Raw genomic sequence first — 19422 nt, 5'->3', positions numbered from 1 at the left:
GTTACTCAGAAAAAAAGAGATCGCTGATAAATCAGCGTTGCGATAAATTACTTTCTAATAATAGAATTTCTTTTAACGGTCTTACATTTATATATTGAGCTGAACGAAAAAAGTGATTACGCTCATATTTTCAGTGCCTAAACATTGTTTTTTTTTTTTCTTTTGTCTGACTTGTATCGTTTTCAGTTCCTTATGCAAAAATTATTCTATTGTTTTAATGCAGATTTTATAGGTATGTTTAACTATAACCTTTTTTTATTTTATATTTATTATGTAGAAAAAATAAAGTAGAATTTGTGTAAGTTTAATATTTGTAATAAGAGAAATATAATTATACGCTTCCTAATTTTAACTATCTAATTAATACATCATAAAACTGTAAATGTGTCGTCATTGACAAAATAAATTAAAATTCAAAACATTAAAAATTTAAATAAAAAAAAATGGAAAATATATTTAAAACAAAAACGAATTATAAAATAATAAAAAAAAAACAGGCTCAGAAAGCAGAAAAATGGAACTTTAATTATATTCCGTTGTTACTTTCAAATCTTTTTACAATAATATTTTTTTGTTCGATTACCTAAAAGATAAACATTCGATTGTTAAATGTAAATTTACTTTGTATGGACTTTACATCAAGAGTTATGTTAGTTCAGTGACTTTCATAAGTAAGGGGATGGTTATTTGTGGAATGCAATTTATGCATATTTTTATATTCTGTGTTACTTCACAATTAGTAAACAGTTTTAACTCTTTTATCGAATTTAAAGATTTTAAAAATTATAAAAAAAAAAAACAGTAATAACATGCTGTATTATAGAAATCAAAATTATAAGCCTCCTTTCTAGGCGTAGAATCGAGTATAATTTTAATAAACAAAAACTATTTATTTTATTTTTCACTTCAATAAAAAAAATACCAAGATTGTTTACTAATCGGGCCAAATGTAGAAACACAGATTATGCAAGTTACCCAGTGCGTATGTTAATTATTAATGACATGGGTGCTTGTGCATACCAGGATGAGTGGCAGCGTGAGCAGCGCCGCGCGGCCCGGGCAGGAGGCGATCCTGCCGGCGGTGCTGGAGTTCCCCGAGGCGGGGCAGGCACAGTTCCTCGCCGCCGTCATCACGCGCCTTGACCCGCACGCGCCCGCCTTCAAGCTTGCGCCTGTCTACACGCTCTACCTCTGCGCTAGGTATGTACCTATACTCCTCGACTTGAGTTTATTCAGTATTAGGCCACAGTGATCGTTTACCATCCAATTGACTATATGCTTGATTGCCACATCTGTGGTAATAATAATATTATGTGAAACACAATTACACTAATCGCGTCTTGAAGCTAACTGCATCACAACACAAATATCCTATTTGTGTTGTGAGGAACCAGACCACGAATATCTGCTAATACAATCCAATACACTTAGTCCCAAACCAGTTCTGACCTAATGAGTTCATAAATGTATACAATGCAAAATGTCCACCACTACTCCAGGGAGGAAGGGGATTGTTAGTAATGGAATCATGGAACCATATTATTAGCAATATACTCCTCCTCCTGAAAACCATCATGGTTAATTTCAGGATAATTACAAGGGACTGACTGACTCATGACAATACTCCACGGAGATTGCTAAATAAAATAAGACACTTGAGTGATATAAAAAGAAGTCTCTTAATTCATCGGTTCGGAATTGGTGGCGTCGATTACGACACCAATTCATCGATTTTTATAATTCTCTGAAATCGATGCTGTTTACTCTCGTGTCAGTCTCATTTTAATTTTGTGATGCTTGTTTTCTTTGGGAGTAAACTGTTTATTGTGAACACAAACCTGTAAGTAATGTGTTTATCTATAGATTTAGGTTTCACGTTCTAAATTCAAATATTTACAATGTATTTTTACATTTATAATATTATTAGAGTTGAGGTCAAGTTGTACTAAATATTGACTAATCAACGTTTACTTACAAAAATCCTTATATTAAACAATAAATGTACTTAATTGAAAATATTTCGAAATGTAAATCCTAATAGTACTTAATAAATTTTTTGTCCAAAGTTTAAATTATTGAAAATACTTTCTTTATATATTAGTTTAAATGTACATTACAAATATTTGTGTGTGTATATTCAGATATCGTGCTTCAACGCACTACCGGCCTGAGCTGACGCCCACGGAGCGAGCCCATAAGCTAACTGCGTTCTTGCATCACGTCGCTATGCTTATTCACACTACAGTTCAGGTGATTATATATATGTTAATATGTTATTTGTTCTATTTTTTCCATATTTGTATATTCTATTGTAGATTATTTATATTATAGTACGAGATTTGGAATATCTTTTTGTCATTATTAGCTTCTAAAATCAACAGTATTCTTATAATTGTTATATTCGTATGCGTAGGAGCGATGTACCGACTCAGCTGCGCAAGCATTCTGGATGGCCAACGCCAGTGAACTGTTACATTTCTTGAAGTGTGATAGACATATATCTTCCTTCTCTACGCAAGCTCAAGAACTTTTACCTACAACTGTACAAAACGCTTTCAGGTATATATCTTTTGTTTTATAATATTTTGTTTATATTTATTGGACTTGGAAATAATAAATGAGTTGACGATCCACGGGATGAAGCGTTGTAACTGACGAGAAGAGACAAACATGATAGTCATATGTAATGCTTATGGTATACCTAATAATTTGCAATCATTCCTGTGGTCTAAAATTATGCCAAACTCATATATTTACTATCTTATCAGTCCATCTTTGCTGCTGATGTATTCAATTCTAAAGTCATCATCATTATTATAAACCATCCATCGTTCACTGTTGAACATAGATCTCTCTCATATTTCACCCACAAAATATCATCCTACGCCATTTGCATTCAGCGACTCTTACAACAATTTTGAGTTTGTAGCTCTATGTCGTGGGTGATCGCCTCATACTACGCTCACCAACACGGGGTTAATATTCATGTGGACGGCCTTCCTTTACTGTGCTTCTGTGGCAGTAAATTTAAATTACAATGTACGTGTATGTAAGTTAAAAGTATTGTTTATGTCAATGCCAGCAATCTAGTGACGTGCTTCCAAGAGGAACTGTCCCGCGCTCTGGCGACGCTGACGACGCTGCCGGCGGGCGGCGGCGCGGACGCGGCCGACGCCACCGAAGCCACGGCGCCCACGCTGCAGGCGCTCGCCACCGCCATGGTGCTGCTGCGCCGCTGCCGCGTCAACGCCGCCCTCACCATACAGCTCTTCTCGCATCTCTTCCATTACATCAACGCCGTTTGTTTCAACAAGGTACGTGCACATACTTCACTCGGGCTGAGGAGACGCCGAGCTTGTCGGTTATTTTTTTTATGATTCTTTAGACTTCCAAACTAGCTGGTTATTATTGTGTTCATACAACAATTAATATAATAAATTATTTATCATCGATTAAAGATGGTGTATTATACATTCACCAATCCGAAATACTCCATTTTTTTGTATAAAATCTAATGATTAATTTTGTAAGAGTAAACTGACTAAGAGTCTAGTGTTTTTCTTTTTCGTTACACTATTCGCATGCTTTGTGGAATCACTAAATAATGCTTCAAAGATAGTATGCATATACATAAATATTATATTAACCAGTGGCGGTATTTTCACACAAGTCGTGAACTTGGTTTTTTCTACTAAATACTTCATACCATTTCTCATTTATTCATTCTATTATTCAAATTACTAAAAATTTTGTGGTTTAATTTTAATATATAAAAATTAATTCTATGTCACGGTGTTTGTTCGTATACATAACAAAAATTGACGTGCTAGATGTTTTTGTGCGTTTAGTAGGTTAGTTGGTTTACTGATAAATTTTATTAACATCTTAGCCGAGTTTTTCGTATTGTATTAAGGTACCACTGACTGCCTCATACTATTGCGCATATGACATTTGCAGCTGGTGCGCGAGGCGGGCGGCGCTGGTGGTGCTGGTGGTGCTGGCGGTGCTGGCGGTGCTGGCGGCGCTCGGTGGGGCGCGGCTCTGGCGGCGCGGCTGGCGCTGCTGGCCGCCTGGGCCGAGCGCCAGGGGCTCGAGCTCGCCGCCGACTGCCATCTCGCGCGCACGCACCAGGCCGGTCAGTCTCTTTGCTTTCTCCTACCCTTATATAAGTACTGCGACGCCGTTCACCCGGCGTGGCGGTAAACTAAGGCGGTCACTAAAGTGGTACAAACTGCGTCCGCTTTTTATAATAGTGCTATTATTGTACACCTCTTATGTGTGTAGGTCTTTACTATATCTTTGCACTACCTCGTAGAGATATTTTGCTTTTAAATTTTTGACATTGTTGATCAAAATTGTCACAGGTTAATTTGTGTTTTCTAATTATATGGGCTAATTGTATTTATATGTTTCGGATTGTATGTAAATTTATAACATTTTCAGTATAATGCGGAATGCAACGACGCTTATTATATTAAAATCCATTAAGTCAAATAACATATATACAGATTTCTTCTATATTCGAATATATTAATATTGTGTTCCATAAAAAGCTAACCTAATTTTTGTTCACAACAGAATGAATAATTGATTTTAAGATATACTTCTAACTTCAGAACTGTTCGGTGATTCATTTTACTTATGGTGTATTAACTACAAAAATAATTATCAGAATCGATCCAAAAATTATGACATAGTTAAGTAATATGGTGGTAGCAAAGAAATAAATCAAATTGAGGACCTTCTTTTTAAAATATGTTCGAAATTATACGGTATCGACAATAACTGTCCGTGCCTGTGCGTAAAGCGGTGCTGACTAGCGAAGTAGCGGAGTAGCGTAGTGACGGGCAAGTTTTCCCCCGCAGCGCGGCTGATCCAGGGCACGTACCGCACGGCGGAGGAGGTGCGCGCGGCGCTGGCGGCGTGCTGCAAGCTGAACTCGGCGCAGGTGCGCGCGCTGCTGGCGCCGCTCGTGGCCGCCGACGTGCTGCACGCCGCCGTCGACCACGCGCGCGCGCTCGCCGACGAGCTCGCGCGCGCCGACGGCCGCGAGGTACGTCTTACTCTGGTTAACATCCATATTACTTTGGGAAAACAATATTCGATTCCTCGTGTAGATATATTCCTTCAAAAATTGTGTTAATAATTTAGATTTTCCCTTATACTATAAAATGAGAATAAATGGATATTATTCAAACTGTAATGTAAGTTTTTATAATTATATCGTAGCAAAGTGTGATTATTGTTTGTTTGAACATATACTGGTGTTCACGTCTATAGGCAAAGTTTACCAGAGTACAGGTAGGTTCGTTTGTTATTTTTAGGTTAGCAACACATTTAACGTATTTTCTGTTGTCAATATTCGGTATCCTTACTAATATTGTAAATGTAAAAGTGAGTTTATTTTTTTTGTTACGACATAGCTGGTTAACGACTTAACCGAGCAACCTGAAATTTAGTACACACATACTATATGAGATGGAGAAAGATATATATTACTTTCTATTCTGGTCAGTAAACATATCCTGGTTACGTGGACGAAGTTACAGTTAAGAACTAGTAAATACCTAAAGCATGCAGTTAATTTGGATACCCTACCAAATGTTATGCTTTATATAAAAAAAGCATGAAATAGAATGATATCAGTATTTCACCGACTGAAAATTGGTGCACGTTTGACCGAAAAGATACCGGATGCAAGCGTTCCGCGTCGTAAGTTTGGCGTAAGTTATATAAAAAAAGACGCGTTTAATTATCCGCGATAACATCGTACGACAGATCGAGCTGGAGGAGAGCGCGTGGCTGGGCGCGGCGCTGCTGATCCCGGGCGACGGGTTCAGCGCGGAGGTGGTGCGCGGCGTGCCGCCCGGGCTGTCGGAGTTCGTGGCGCCGCTGCAGCGCGGCGGGCTGTGCCGCCTGGCGCTGCAGCCGCACGCGCTCGGCGTGTGGACCGTGTACATGCACGGCTACGGCGCCGCGCCGCGCCGCCCGCCCGACCCGCGCCTGCACATCATACAGCTGCACAAGAACGCCAACGGCATGGGGCTCAGCATCGTCGCCGCCAAGGTGAGCCGCACCTGCGCACCTCTCTCATATTATATATACTTACTATAACTGACTGACGTCTGAACTATCTACTCACGGTCACGATGTTTAGCTTATATCTTTTAATTTCTATAAAGAACATCAATGAAGAAGGGCTGAAAATCATATTCGCCAAGATCGATTTTCCTTTTAATTCCTGTCCGTTTCTCTCTCTCCCTCCCCCATCTTCCTTCCTCCCTCTCGCCTTTTTGTCTCTCTCTTTCTCTTTCTCCCGCACATACACATATTGACGTCATCAAATGTAGAAATAACTTTAAACCCTTGGCTACATACAAGTGCTCCATTATAGGCACACTAACAACGATCCCCTTACATGTGATCACATGCCTTCACATTTGTCCTGAATTATTGGAGTTTGTAATATAGATCTCGTGTTGATCTGTGTTAAATACAAATTTAGTGAAATGTAAAATAGTATTATAATGAAGCTATGACAGTCTGTATGATATATAAAACGTACGTGGCTGCAGGGCGCTGGGCAGAGTAAGCTGGGCATCTACATAAAGTCGGTGGTGCCGGGTGGCGCAGCCGCCGCCGACGGTCGCCTCGCCGCCGGCGACCAGCTTCTCTCCGTCGACGGACAGTCGCTCGTCGGTATCACGCAAGAGAAGGTATGTTCTCATTCACATCTATCATCCTGATAGTCTACCTCCTTAGATCAAAAACTCTATCTAGATAGGGATTCTCTCTACAAATGCTTTGATGAGACATAACCCAAGTTTTTTTAAAATGGCGCGCTTTTACAATATTGTAATGAGATAATTTATTTGCATTACTTATAGCACACAAACAGCGACAGACATAGATGCACAGGGAAAAAAGATAATACATATACAAAAAATAAAATAAAATGCATAAAATAAGTAACAATTTTTTCTTTCATGCGTGTGCCACAGTAACACAAAATGGTCATTGGGTTATATGAGATTGAATATTAAATTGCAAAAAAGCAATACATCAAAATTTCGCTGCTGTAACATAAATAAAACTATTTTTTAGATATATTTTTAAACAAAATTCAAATAAATTGTATGGTGCGCAGGCAGCTGAATACTTAGTGCGGACTGGTCCGACCGTGACGCTCGAAATCGCGAAACAAGGCGCCGTACTCCACGGTCTAGCTACACTTCTACACCAACCTGCTTATAACCAGAAACAAGGTATGTGCCATGACTATAATATTTTTAGTGATAGATTGATACATGTGTGTAGATTGATACATATAATAGCATATAGGAACAAATAAAAGGAAAAAAATAGCTATTGATAAAACATTGTATTATAACATACTAATGTTTACTAAAACACTATTTTTTTAATGAATGATCACTAGTAACCAGCCAGTGTATAAACTAATAGGATTTATACTTTTGTTTGTTATTAATGAGGGATGAAACATGAAGACAAAATAAAACCAGTTAGCTCATCGTGACGCATTTATAAGGAATTAACCACGCACCAACCATATACCATTATTGCTAGTGATTAGACCGACTAGTAATCCTCTCTCTTAACCTAAACCGTTTGTGTAACACGTTCACGCCGGGGCCGACTTTAATGTTTTTCGCTGCGAGAGCGAGGCGGCGCTCTAATTGATGCTAATATCACAATCGAATACGTACTACCGGTGGTACGTGCCGCCAGAAAAGACAGTCTAGTGCGTACCGCCGGTTGTATGCGCCGTCCAATGAGACAGTCTAGCGGGGGTCCCCGGTGGCCCGCGCCGGCGTGAACGTGTTAAACACTAGTTGATGGATGAACTGACAAAGGTTCCATTCCGGACGCAGACGAGGAGGTTCCGTACGAGGACCGCGTGCGCCGCAACTCGGGAACATTCATCAATCCGCACCCGGCACTACTCAAGCCCGCCTCCCCGCTCACTGAGCTCGCGACTGCAGGCAATTATTGTCTTTCTGTTGTCTAGAAACCTCTCTTTTGTTATTACTTTTGGTTTCTTTTCCAATTAATGTTTTTTGATAGTCGGTTTTTTAATGCTTTTGATGTTTTTTTTTTTGGGTTTCGATAAGTCGAATCGAATGATTAATTTCTTGGCCGGACTATTTGGACTGGCTGATCGCCTTTAGTTGATTTGGTTTTGTTGATTGCACATTTTTTATATCTTAATATGATATTGTATTCATAAATGAAAAATATTTTATCTGTTTGTCTTGCTTTCTTTTTGTTAAACTTTTTTTTTCTTTCTCACTGTTTCTTTTTTCATCCTTTTTGTTTCAGGATATCATCCCGTATTATTCGTTTTTTCGTTACGTATTTTTTTTTCAGATTGTATTTCTGTGTTTTATTTATTTTGAAAATAACTGCAAAGAAAAATGTTAACAGATTTCCCGTTGCAGGCTATCGACGGCCGTGTCACAATCGATGTCATATCCTCAGAGACGAGTCTACCGAATCTAGCACAGATGATAGCGAAGACTTCCACCCGCACTACCACGGGTCTATCCCTAGACTAATAATAACGCTAGATCAAGAAAATAACCAGTTGCAAGAAGACTTGACCCCCGATACCCCGGGATGTCCGTTAGAACTAAAAACGGACGCAGCACCGCCGCGACCGATTCCCATATTTACATTCACCTGTGAGGATTTCGATGAACAGCACCCAAGCAGCGACACCACCACGTACGATAGCCACGTGCCAGACGAACCGCCCCAAGTGCCGGAGCCTCCCGCCAACTACGACCAATCGAGCGAGAGCGGCGACGCTATCTGTTTACCACCAGAAATGCGGCCAATAGACACTAAACTTACTTTGGACTTGTTTAATGCTCGACCACAAGTGAAGGAAATGTACAGGCCGAAAGAAAACGAATATTACCGACGGCGTTGTACCGGTGTAGACGAATGCGTGAGTGCGTGCGAGTGCTGTCGCACCCCGCAGCCGGAAACGCAACCAATACCGTTCATAGACGAGCCTAATTGTGAACCCGTTATATTCGAAAATGACTCCACTTGTGATAAAGTAGCCACGCCAAAAATACGCAGAATCCTACCCTCGCTCTCACTTGACAATCCAGATGAAAGCAAGAAGGAAACAGTGGACGCGGTCTGTCAAACATCTTCGCCTCCGATTGATGATGAGCCAAAAGTGAAGCCTATACCAGCACCAAGGAAGTTCGAGTTGAACCTCGATGTTAAGAAACATTCTAGAAAACTCGATAACGTGCATTGTAGACTGAGAAGAACATTGTTACATATGTCTAAGTCGATTTCGAGCACAGAAGAAACAGAACCACCATCCACTTATTCTACATCTGAATCTTACGAAAATATGGCTAAAGAAAGACACGTCTTCTTACCCAAGGCAAATGCTCACACTCCTTCAGAAATGGGTGCCAAACAAATTCTCGATAGCGTTGATAGGAAATCTTGGAAATCCCCTGATGAATTCAGGCCGTCCTTTGGCAAAGTTAAAGCTCTAACCAAACACTTCAATGATATTAACCTCTCCTATTGTGTACGTAATTATAAGAGAAACTGCCAATCTAGTCCTAACCTCAGCGATCGCAACGAAAAATCTTTTAAAATTTTTCATAATAACATACAAAGTAGTGTTAGTTTAGCGGATATACAGTACGAAAGTAGTAAAACAGAGACGAGCGAAAGTAAAGGGGACAAATTGACCGACGAAGAAGTCAAAAGCATACTGATACAGCTGGAAGACTGGTCCAGGTACGGATCGAGGGGTAGCGAGGACACGCTGGCTCAGGGCAATGAGTTCGAGGTGCCGAATTTACCATCTGAGGAGCACACGGACGGATATGTCGTCGATGGCGGGGTCGTATTCAACGAAATCGTCGAAACAAAGCCTAGAAAAATAACATTAGATAACATTAAACTGAAGTCGAATCAGTCGAGTTTCAATTCAGAGACAAAATCTAGTAGAGAATCACTGCTCAGAAGCGGAAGTCCGGAGAGAGCGACCAACTTGTGCATTCCGCGAAAGGTAGCTGGTTCCCCCATACGGGCGTCGCCGCAGGGCCGGCGCCAGGTCCTGGCGCCCAGCGGCCTGCGCGGCAGCTGCCCGGCCCTGCCCGCCCTGAGTCCGTGTAAGCCCCCCCTGCACCGCGCATGATATAGGTGTGTTCTAGTTCTCAGCACGGGTGCCTACCCGATCCTTCAACGTTCACGTCTTAGTTTGCATTTTTTGTTTAGTTGCTACAACGATATTATTTCAGACATTCAAAATTATTATTTGTCAGTATTTTCATTTGCATGGAACATGAAATTGCCTTATACATCTGTATTTTTTTTTGTCATTTTATTTCAGCATTTTATATCACTGGCAAATTATTATAGAAGCAATGTAATAGTTAAAGCACCACTGCACAATCAGCGTGTACCTTACTCCGTGTAGTTCGTAAATCCGAAATATATTTTGAAACCGCTGTCGATAATTTTTGTTGTTGTAAATGTGAGTAGACCGAATACTGGATGTGTAAGATACTCACGTAATCTTGCCACATTATGTTTATTTTTACATAACAATTTTTTTGCGTTAGAATATAGTTAGAATAAAATTTTGTATATAAAATTATTTATATAGTTATTGTTTATATAATAAGTTTGAGGGACTAAATATCTCCCGTTTTATTTTTTTCATTTGTATAAATTTTTATTTTAAATAAGTCACAATACTATTTTTATTTCGCTACCGCCTGATTAGAAGGTGAAAATTTGTGTCGTGTTAGGTGAAGTTTACGATCATATTCAAATAATTATTTTAAATTTTCTCTTAATAATTTAGGTGAAATCGTGTAACAAAGTACGACATATTAATGTGCATGTTAATTAACTTACTGCATCCTGGCACAAGACTATTGTTATAGTTGTATTTATATTTTTATTTATAATATTATAATATATCAAGAATCAAAATGTATTTAATGTATGTAAAAGCCCTTCATTTTCTATTGTTAACATCATATTATGCACATTTACGATATAGAAAAATTAAGAAGTTGCATATAATTATATGCGGCTACTTAATTTTACATTTGATTTAAGTATACATTTTGCTTTCCTATTGTATTGTGACCATAAACTTATACTGTGCCGTTCTACGATGCGTTGTAAAAGTGCCTAATAAAAATAATAGATCTAACGTGTATGTATTAACGTGTGTGAGCAGGCGCAGGCGCCGGAGGCAGTGTAGGCGGCGTGGGCGGCGTGGGCGGCGTGGGCGGCGCGGTGCGGCGGGCGTCGGAGCGCGACCTGCCGGCGCGGCTGGCGGCCGAGCCCGTGAAGCCCAGCAAGAGCACGCCCGCGCTGCACCACGTGGCCTCGCCGCCGCCACCGCACCCGCACACGCACCCGCACCCGCACCCGCACCCGCACCACGCCTCCAGGTCTCTATTGCAAAACAAAAAGCAAACGAGAAAAGTACAAAAGTCGATTGCTTGAGCACCTCTGTCCTATTCGTGTTTTAACCGTGAAGCAGCTGTGTTTGCATGGCTGTGTTTCGGTTTGAAGGGTGGGTGGGTGAATTTACTGGGTACAGAGGAATAACACCTGAGTCCTCAGGAATGGCAACGCATGGAGGGGTATCATGGGCGAAACAGTATACTCTGTTATGGCCATGGTACTGCTCATGTCTATAGGCGACGGTTACCACTCCATCTGGTTCCATCAAGTGGGCCGTCAGCTTGTTTGCCATTCTAAGTTGTATAAAAGAAAAGAGTTGACGGTACTCCTCATAGAAACTGAAAACGGTTACCTATAAACATGGACAGCACCGTCCCAAATTATTTTGTACTAAATATTTATATGTACTGTATGCGATCGTTTTGAACAGCTTTCAATAATAACTTTGTAATCGGTAGCGTTTACTCCTGTATTTGTCCTTTAATAATATTATTCTGATTTTTAAAGACAGAAAGGGGTAAAGAGGTTTCTTCAGGATCGGCAACGCACGCGTAATATCTCCGGTATTGGAGGTGTTCATATGCTACGGTAACCATTTATCATCAGGTGGACCGTATGCTTGTTTGCCACCTCAGTGGTATATAAAAAAAAAACAACGACTACAATTAAAAGTTTTTAATTATCAAAAGCTACATGTATTGTCGTTATTTTATATTTTAATACTGATTTGGGAATTCTGTTTTTAATCAATATAGGAATAAATTTTCAGTTTTACTTTGTAGAACACCTTGTAGAATGAATTTAGATATCACCCTGTATATGTACAACTACCTCGTGCAGCGCAACAATGAGCCCCGTGCCGTCGGTGAGCTCGGCGAGCGCGGCGGGCGCGGGCGGGCCCGGTAGCGCGGGCGGCGCGTGGTCGAGCAAGTCTCGCAGCAGCCACAACCTGTCGGCGCCGCAGCACGACACCTTCTACCAGAACCTGTCCGCCGTGCAGGCGCACCACCACCCCTACCACGTGCACCCGCCCTCGCTGCAGGACAGGTCAGTGTGCGCACACTAATGTACGATCACGGATACTCGAGTTTCACTTCTGCTCGATTTATTTATTCTTATAGATATAATCACTAGTTTAAAGATGAAAGTTATTAATTTTCATCTATTTTTTTTTACCTTCTTCATTACTAAATCTATTTTAATATATATATATATATATATATATATATATATATATATATATATATATATATATATTTTTTAGGTTTTATAATTTTTGCATCTTTTTAATGCGTGTGTGTGTGTAAGTATATAGAACACTGATAAAAAAGAGTTAGTTAGTTTGACTATAAGCTGACAAAGAATTGACCCGTTTTTGAGATTCAATGCTCTATCTATATAATCTAAAATTTTACCTTATACTTGTATTTACACTTGAGTTATATATAATCTTGTAGCTAATATGTATATCCATGTGTTTATATCCAAATTGATCTATCTTAAACCTTTATAACAGCACTATAGTTTAATCTAAAATGCAAAACATACTCCAATGTATGGGCGCGATTGACCCTCATAAAATTGAATATCTTATGAAAGGTGGTCATCACTGCGCAGTTCGACAGGCAGCAATCGGCCGCAGTCCGCGCACTACTCGGCCGCATCCGACCATCCTCCTGACTCGCCAATACATCAGGTAATATTCTAAGTACTGAATTACATAAACCGTATACCAAACCGTAATACACTTGATGAAAATTTATTAATTTGTTCTGTTTTTATTTTTTATAACTGCTTATTCTTATTTTGTTCTGTCCTATGTTTTGTATAATATTACAAATATAATATATTTAAATATTGTATTATAGAACAACCAAGCGATGACTGCACGTTCCGCGAAACTTGCCGAAATGTCAGAGGAGGTCACAAGACGGCAACAGCAGCAACAACAGTTACAACAGCAGCAGCTACAACATCAACAGTTACAACAACAGCAGCAGCTACAGCAACATCAACAATTACAGCAACAACAGCAGCTACAACAACAAGAACAATTGCACCAACAACAGCAGCTACAACAACAACAACAACAACTGCACCAACAACAGCAGCTACAACAACAACAGCAGCTACAACAACAACAGCAGCTTCAACAACAACAGCAGCTTCAACAACAACAACAAACGCAGCTACAACAACAACTGCAGTATTCGACTATGCCACAAAAACCACCGCCTAACATGTCTCACCAGCATCCGAATCTTCATAATCATCAGCAGGTAAATATAATATTGAAAAAAACATTTTTTATTGTAGTATTATAAAATAAAAAACCTGACAGTATTTAATACCAAGGAATAAGTACAGCACGATCTATAGCAATCTTTATGTGTATAAGAGTAGCAAAATTAAGGTCTCTTGGGATTTGAATCCTAAATAGTTAGTAATAGAAATTGTTTTTTTTTTTAAAGGAACAACTAACTTCTATTCAATGTGATAAATAGTACCATCAATGGAATTGACAGTATTAAATTTATGCATTTAAATAAATTTTGTAAATAAGTACAAGGTCAAAAGGCAGATAATCTTCTTCATAGATCTATGCTTATATATAGTAAAATTATCAATGAAATTTAAACATTTTTTCCAAAGAAACATGAATAAAAAAAAAGACAAAACCTTACTAATAAAATAAAATTATAACTAGACGATGCCCATACATGGCAGATATTTAAAAAAAAATAAAAGGTGTCTCAATAAAACTAAAACCTTATAATCTTATGTTTTGGTTTTGAATATTATTTCATAATAATTATTTTTAGAAATTACGTTTCTCTGTATGTTTGTTCCGTCTTCACCCAAAGACTACTGCATCAACTAATGAATGCGGTTTTCATAGCTGTACATCTGAAGGTCTAACTTGCACTGGAGCACATTTTTTTAACATATAGAAGTGATCTAATTCGTTAGTTTCCCTTCTTCTGAAATCCACGCGTAGGAAGAAACGGTCAAAAGACTTCTCTGTAATATCATCATCATCATCGTCATCATATCAGCCACCTATTTTCCAATGCTGAACATAGGCCTCTCCCTTGGGGTGTTATGCCAGTAGTTGCCATATTTGGCAGGTGGGTAGGCAGCCGCAGTTAGGTTTTGAGTGAAGTTTTAAAAGAGACTATTGTTCATCCCTCCACTATTAAATTCCCTTAATTGCCTCCTACGATACATACGGGAAAGGAAGGGGTGGCCTATTCTATGTCGGTCTGTAATATAATCTTCATATAATTGTTACAGATGTCTAATCAAATTCCAATGCATGTACACACATCACAGCAGATCCACCACGCGGGACAACCGTCCCCACAGCAGACGTATCACAATCAGCACGGCCCTGCGCAAAGGTCAGAATTAATTAATAAATATACTTGTATGTTTAAAAAAAAAATAACAATTATGTGTATAGGTTTGTATATATTAGTTTATATATAATAGTGTACCACCTACCCTTTGTCTTTATTCTTTTCTCAATATCCTTTACCCAAAGGTTGTTTGGAAGAGATTGCTTAGCGATAAGACCGTCTTTTGTATCATTTTTCATTCAAATTAACTGTATTTACTATTTTATAAATAGTGCAATATAGTGTAAAATAAATAAATAAATAAATACTCACATTGTAGCCTTATAAGGAAAATGATATAACAGGCGCTTAACTGTTCATATTTCTGTAAATTATTAGTGTAAAGTAAATAAAACAATTTGTATGCAAGAGTGATCAGGGTACATAGAATTTGGGTAAAACTTTTTGTCAGAAACTTAATCTACAAGGGTAATCTCACTAGTTAGCCCATCATGATGAATACACTTAAAATTCAGCACGATGGTTTCCGGGGGGAACCACTTGGAGGTCAACCTGACAGGGTATATTGCTATCAAAGGGACTGATAGTCCGCATTACTAACACGAAGCAAAGAGCTAGATTACGTCGCACTCCTAATACATTTAGTGCTACAATCATATAATATGATACATTGTTATGCGCCTCAGATATGAATGGCATCCTCCTGGACCACCGTCGCCACAGAGGTCTCAGCCGCCTGTTGCTCCGAAACCACAGGTCAGTATTATTTATATAATGCGTCGATATGATTGCGATTGTGACACTTAAATGGATGTAATCTGATCAATTAACAAGAATTCATACACTGGTACCAATATGTAATTAGGTATCTATTTGAGTCAGAAGAAGAATGAAGTTGTATAGTGAATTTGAGAGAATTTACGAAATATAATTGTACTTTTAAATTGTGTAAACCAATTTAAAATATTAATAATAATTATAAGTCGATTGCACACCAATTTTCTTAAAGATAAAGCTGAGTTTACGCTAAGATCTTTAAATTGTTCTTAATTGATGCATGTATAATATCAGGGTATAAGACGAGACACGGAGATGGAAGAACAGCATCTGCAGAATATGCAGTCGCCACAGGCAAACACAACAGTACAGCCTGATGATGGTTAGTAGTCGAATATATTTATTTATATAAAAACGTTTTATCAGTATATATGATAATGTAAAATTTCTTGTTCTGTGTGGTGATGGAGTTAGAATCTCTTTTGTCTCTAGGATATCGTGTAGGTTTGTGTAGATACGAACAAAGCGTTCTTAAACTATGTAAATATTATAAGATGCAGTTTTAAGAATAAAATCATCAAACTAATATATATAAATACAGCAAGCCTTCGATTTTTTGTCTGTAATGGTTAAATAAAAAAAAAAAATAACCAACTTTACAAATTGCTTCACCTATAGAATGCTACGTTATCAGCGCGTAATATAAATTGTATTTCATAAAAAAACATGCGAGTTTGCGGCGGGTCGGTGGTATATATATGTGCACGGTACGTTGCAGAGCGGTACGTGGCGAGCGCGTTGGAGCCGCCAGCAGTGTCGGTGTACCCGGCGACCGGCGCGGCCGGCGTGGTCGGCGCGAGTGGCGGCGGCGCACGCTCGCCGGCCGCGCACAACCCCTGGCAGCGCGAGGAGCGCGAGCGGCAGGCGGCCGCACGCCGCGCCGCCAACAGGGCGCGCAGGTCACCAGCTATATCAAACTAGCACAGGGCCTACCATGAAATGTTCTCTCAAATTTGGACACCGAACGAAACATAAATTTGATTTTAATACATAATACGCACTACTTGAATTGTTAAAATATTGTTCCTTTGGACTTTCATGGTAGGATTTATGACGAACAAAATGTTAATATTCATTTACTAGGCCGATTTTGGTATAAACAAAAATACGAAATTGAGCCTGAATGTGCAGATTATTATTTCATGGTAGACCTCCTGAAAGCTTTTATTATCGACCACCTCTGCACTTGGATTTGGATAGAGGATTATTATTAAATAGATTCTAGTAACTGTATTCTAGCAATATACTACCAGAACATATATAATATACTCAATTATATTAAGTCATGTTCATATCTATAGGCGTCGGTTACCACTTTTTATTAGATAGGCCATTAGCTTGTGTGTTAAGTTGCATAAAAATATATATATAGTATAGCCTGCGCTATCAGTTAAATGCTGGCGGAGTACTAGTAGGGGATGATAGGTGAGGGTAAAGTCAGATGAATTAATTCATCGTGAAGAATTAAATACGAGGAATTAACTATGATGGATTTTAAGATCAACAGCATGAACATTGACTTGAAAGTAAGTGTAATGAACGATAATGAAATGTTAACCCCACACATGCTGTCGGTATACGCCTGCGAGATAATGAGAGCTGGATAGGTGACAATGAAATCGGATCTAACTCGAATTAACTACCTACTATGTACGCTGCAAGGTATTCTTTTTAACAAGTTTGTTCGCGGTGCGTGCAGGGATGCGACGATCATGTCGCTGCTGTCGCTGGGCGCGGCGCGGTCGCCGGTGCAGAACCAGCAGCTGCGCGCGCTGCAGCTCGAGCGGGACTTCGAGCGCCGCGCCACCATGCACCAGCAGGTACTGCGCCTCACGCGCACACACGCACACACGCTCACACGCTCACACGCACACTTGTCTATTATATAATAAAAAGCAAAACCTATGTTATACAGTGGCCTCTACATTTCAAATTTCACAATGATTCTTTTTATTATGTTAATTCGATACTGTAAATTGATGGAAATATAATTTTATAAATACTGTATAATATTTATTATACTATTTTATTTATATACAAATTAATGCACATATAATTTGTATGAACATTTAAATTCATCATATCTTTTATGAATTCCTTAGATTAATTTTTAACTTTCTATGTGATGTTTTTAAGTGTCGCGAAAATTAGTAAATAGTATTAATATATTTTACAAATGTTAAAATGAGAATGCATATAAAATAATATGCAACACTGCATTGTATATTTATGTTGATACATAAACCTTACCCGTGACTTTGAACCGAAACCTCCATCACATATAGTACGTGTATACCAAATTTCATGGTGATTGGTTAAATCATTAAGACGCTATAAAGTAACAAAATTACTTTCACATTTATAAAATGAGCAAAGATTGTAGATTATTAATTTTATTTTTAGATAATGAAAAAGACATGTTAAAATTGTTTGCTCAAAATGTAAAAAAGAAACTTAACGAATGTAATAATACAATATAACCGATAATTTGGTAACTAGGAGGAGGGTGGCAACACAGAGGGCGCCCTCGAGGACGAGTCCCGCGATTCGTCCGAGGAGGAGGCGCCGCCCCCCGCCGCCGACTACGAGCCGCGCCCGCCGCCGCCCAAGTCCATACTCAAGACCAACCCGAGGCCAGAAATTTCGAACGGATATGCACATGAAATGGTACCGTGTAATGTTGTTGCCTTTAGACCTAAATAATATTGCACTTTTACTGTATAGAAACGTTTTTTTAGTCACAATTCGAAACTGAAAGGCTGAGGATATTGGGGAAGGTTTAGGATTATAGATAGATAGATAGATACTCTTTATTGTTTCCTCCAAAAGATTACAATAGTAAACTTATTATAGATAGAAACAATTACAAGAAATAATCACAGTGAGAAAACAATGGGCGACTTTATCGCTAAGAGCAGATAGTAGACATTGATATGGGGAAGGAATCGGAACTGCAATGTTTTCATGAAACGAGTTATAAAAATGAGTAAATCACGAGAAGTGCACAAATATGAGTACAACCATTTGCTACTCAGTTTTTTAATTATGGCGTAAGAGACGCATAACAACAATATCAAACTGTTGCTAAAGAGACCGCCGTGTCAATGTTGAACGGTACGAGGCAACTTAATTATAGTAGTAGCTTTATATACCACTCCTAGTAGTATCATCATTATCATTTCAGTCATTATCCATACACTGCTGAACATAAGCCTCCCCCATAGACTGCCATAAAGAACGGTCCTGAGCCACCTGCATCCATTGACTCCCGGTAATGCATTACAGGTCGTCACTCCATCTAATGGGGGAGTCGTACACTGCGTTTATTCGTCGCCACTCAAGAACCTTTCTTCCTCATCGGTTATCGGTTCTTCGAGCTATGTGACCAGTCCATTGCCCCTTTCTAGTAGTATACAAATTCTTATTTTGAAAGTGGAATAATATTGAAAATATATCTGTGTATCTGTGCAGACGAGCGCCGAGGAGAGAGTGTCGGAGGTGGCGGGCGGCGTGTCGGCGCTGTCGGTGTCGGCGCCGGTGCCGCCCGCGCCGCCGTCGCGCGGCTCCTCGTTCGCGGTGATGGCGGGCCGCGCCAGGCACCTCGACGCACCAGCCGACACCACCCATGCCGCACACGCCGCACACGCCGCACACGCCGCACACGCGCCGCAACCGCCGCCGGCGCAACATCCACCGCCGCAGTCAGTGCTCCCATTTTGTTATTTAATTAATATTATCT

General features: G+C 39.3%; 1 protein-coding gene across 4 annotated transcripts in view; it reads left to right on the top strand.

The window, feature by feature from the left end:
* The window catches only part of LOC113511792 (afadin), an 87238-nt gene that overhangs the window by 63105 nt on the left and 4711 nt on the right, over positions 1-19422 (top strand). For 3 of the 4 annotated variants that reach the window (XM_052896795.1, XM_052896790.1, XM_052896807.1), the window contains 20 exons: positions 1024-1200; positions 2142-2250; positions 2414-2559; positions 3083-3314; positions 3958-4135; positions 4866-5053; positions 5779-6066; positions 6576-6716; positions 7148-7265; positions 11255-11471; positions 12328-12534; positions 13087-13183; positions 13356-13766; positions 14782-14888; positions 15533-15602; positions 15918-16005; positions 16402-16582; positions 17383-17503; positions 18183-18350; positions 19155-19384. In XM_052896795.1, the coding sequence (XP_052752755.1) occupies positions 1024-1200; positions 2142-2250; positions 2414-2559; positions 3083-3314; positions 3958-4135; positions 4866-5053; positions 5779-6066; positions 6576-6716; positions 7148-7265; positions 11255-11471; positions 12328-12534; positions 13087-13183; positions 13356-13766; positions 14782-14888; positions 15533-15602; positions 15918-16005; positions 16402-16582; positions 17383-17503; positions 18183-18350; positions 19155-19384 (3474 nt within the window). Of the gene's footprint in view, positions 1-1023; positions 1201-2141; positions 2251-2413; positions 2560-3082; positions 3315-3957; positions 4136-4865; positions 5054-5778; positions 6067-6575; positions 6717-7147; positions 7266-7892; positions 8004-8459; positions 10204-11254; positions 11472-12327; positions 12535-13086; positions 13184-13355; positions 13767-14781; positions 14889-15532; positions 15603-15917; positions 16006-16401; positions 16583-17382; positions 17504-18182; positions 18351-19154; positions 19385-19422 lie in introns of those variants that run through there. The other variant, XM_052896803.1, reaches the window with a different exon arrangement.

This window comes from Galleria mellonella, unplaced genomic scaffold, assembly GCF_026898425.1.
Source record: "Galleria mellonella isolate WM207_F2 unplaced genomic scaffold, CSIRO_AGI_GalMel_v1 utg117, whole genome shotgun sequence".
In the NCBI taxonomy this organism is placed as follows: Eukaryota; Metazoa; Arthropoda; class Insecta; order Lepidoptera; family Pyralidae; genus Galleria; species Galleria mellonella.
The sequence above is the reverse complement of the archived record's forward strand: the minus strand, read 5'-3'. Positions and strand labels throughout refer to the sequence as shown.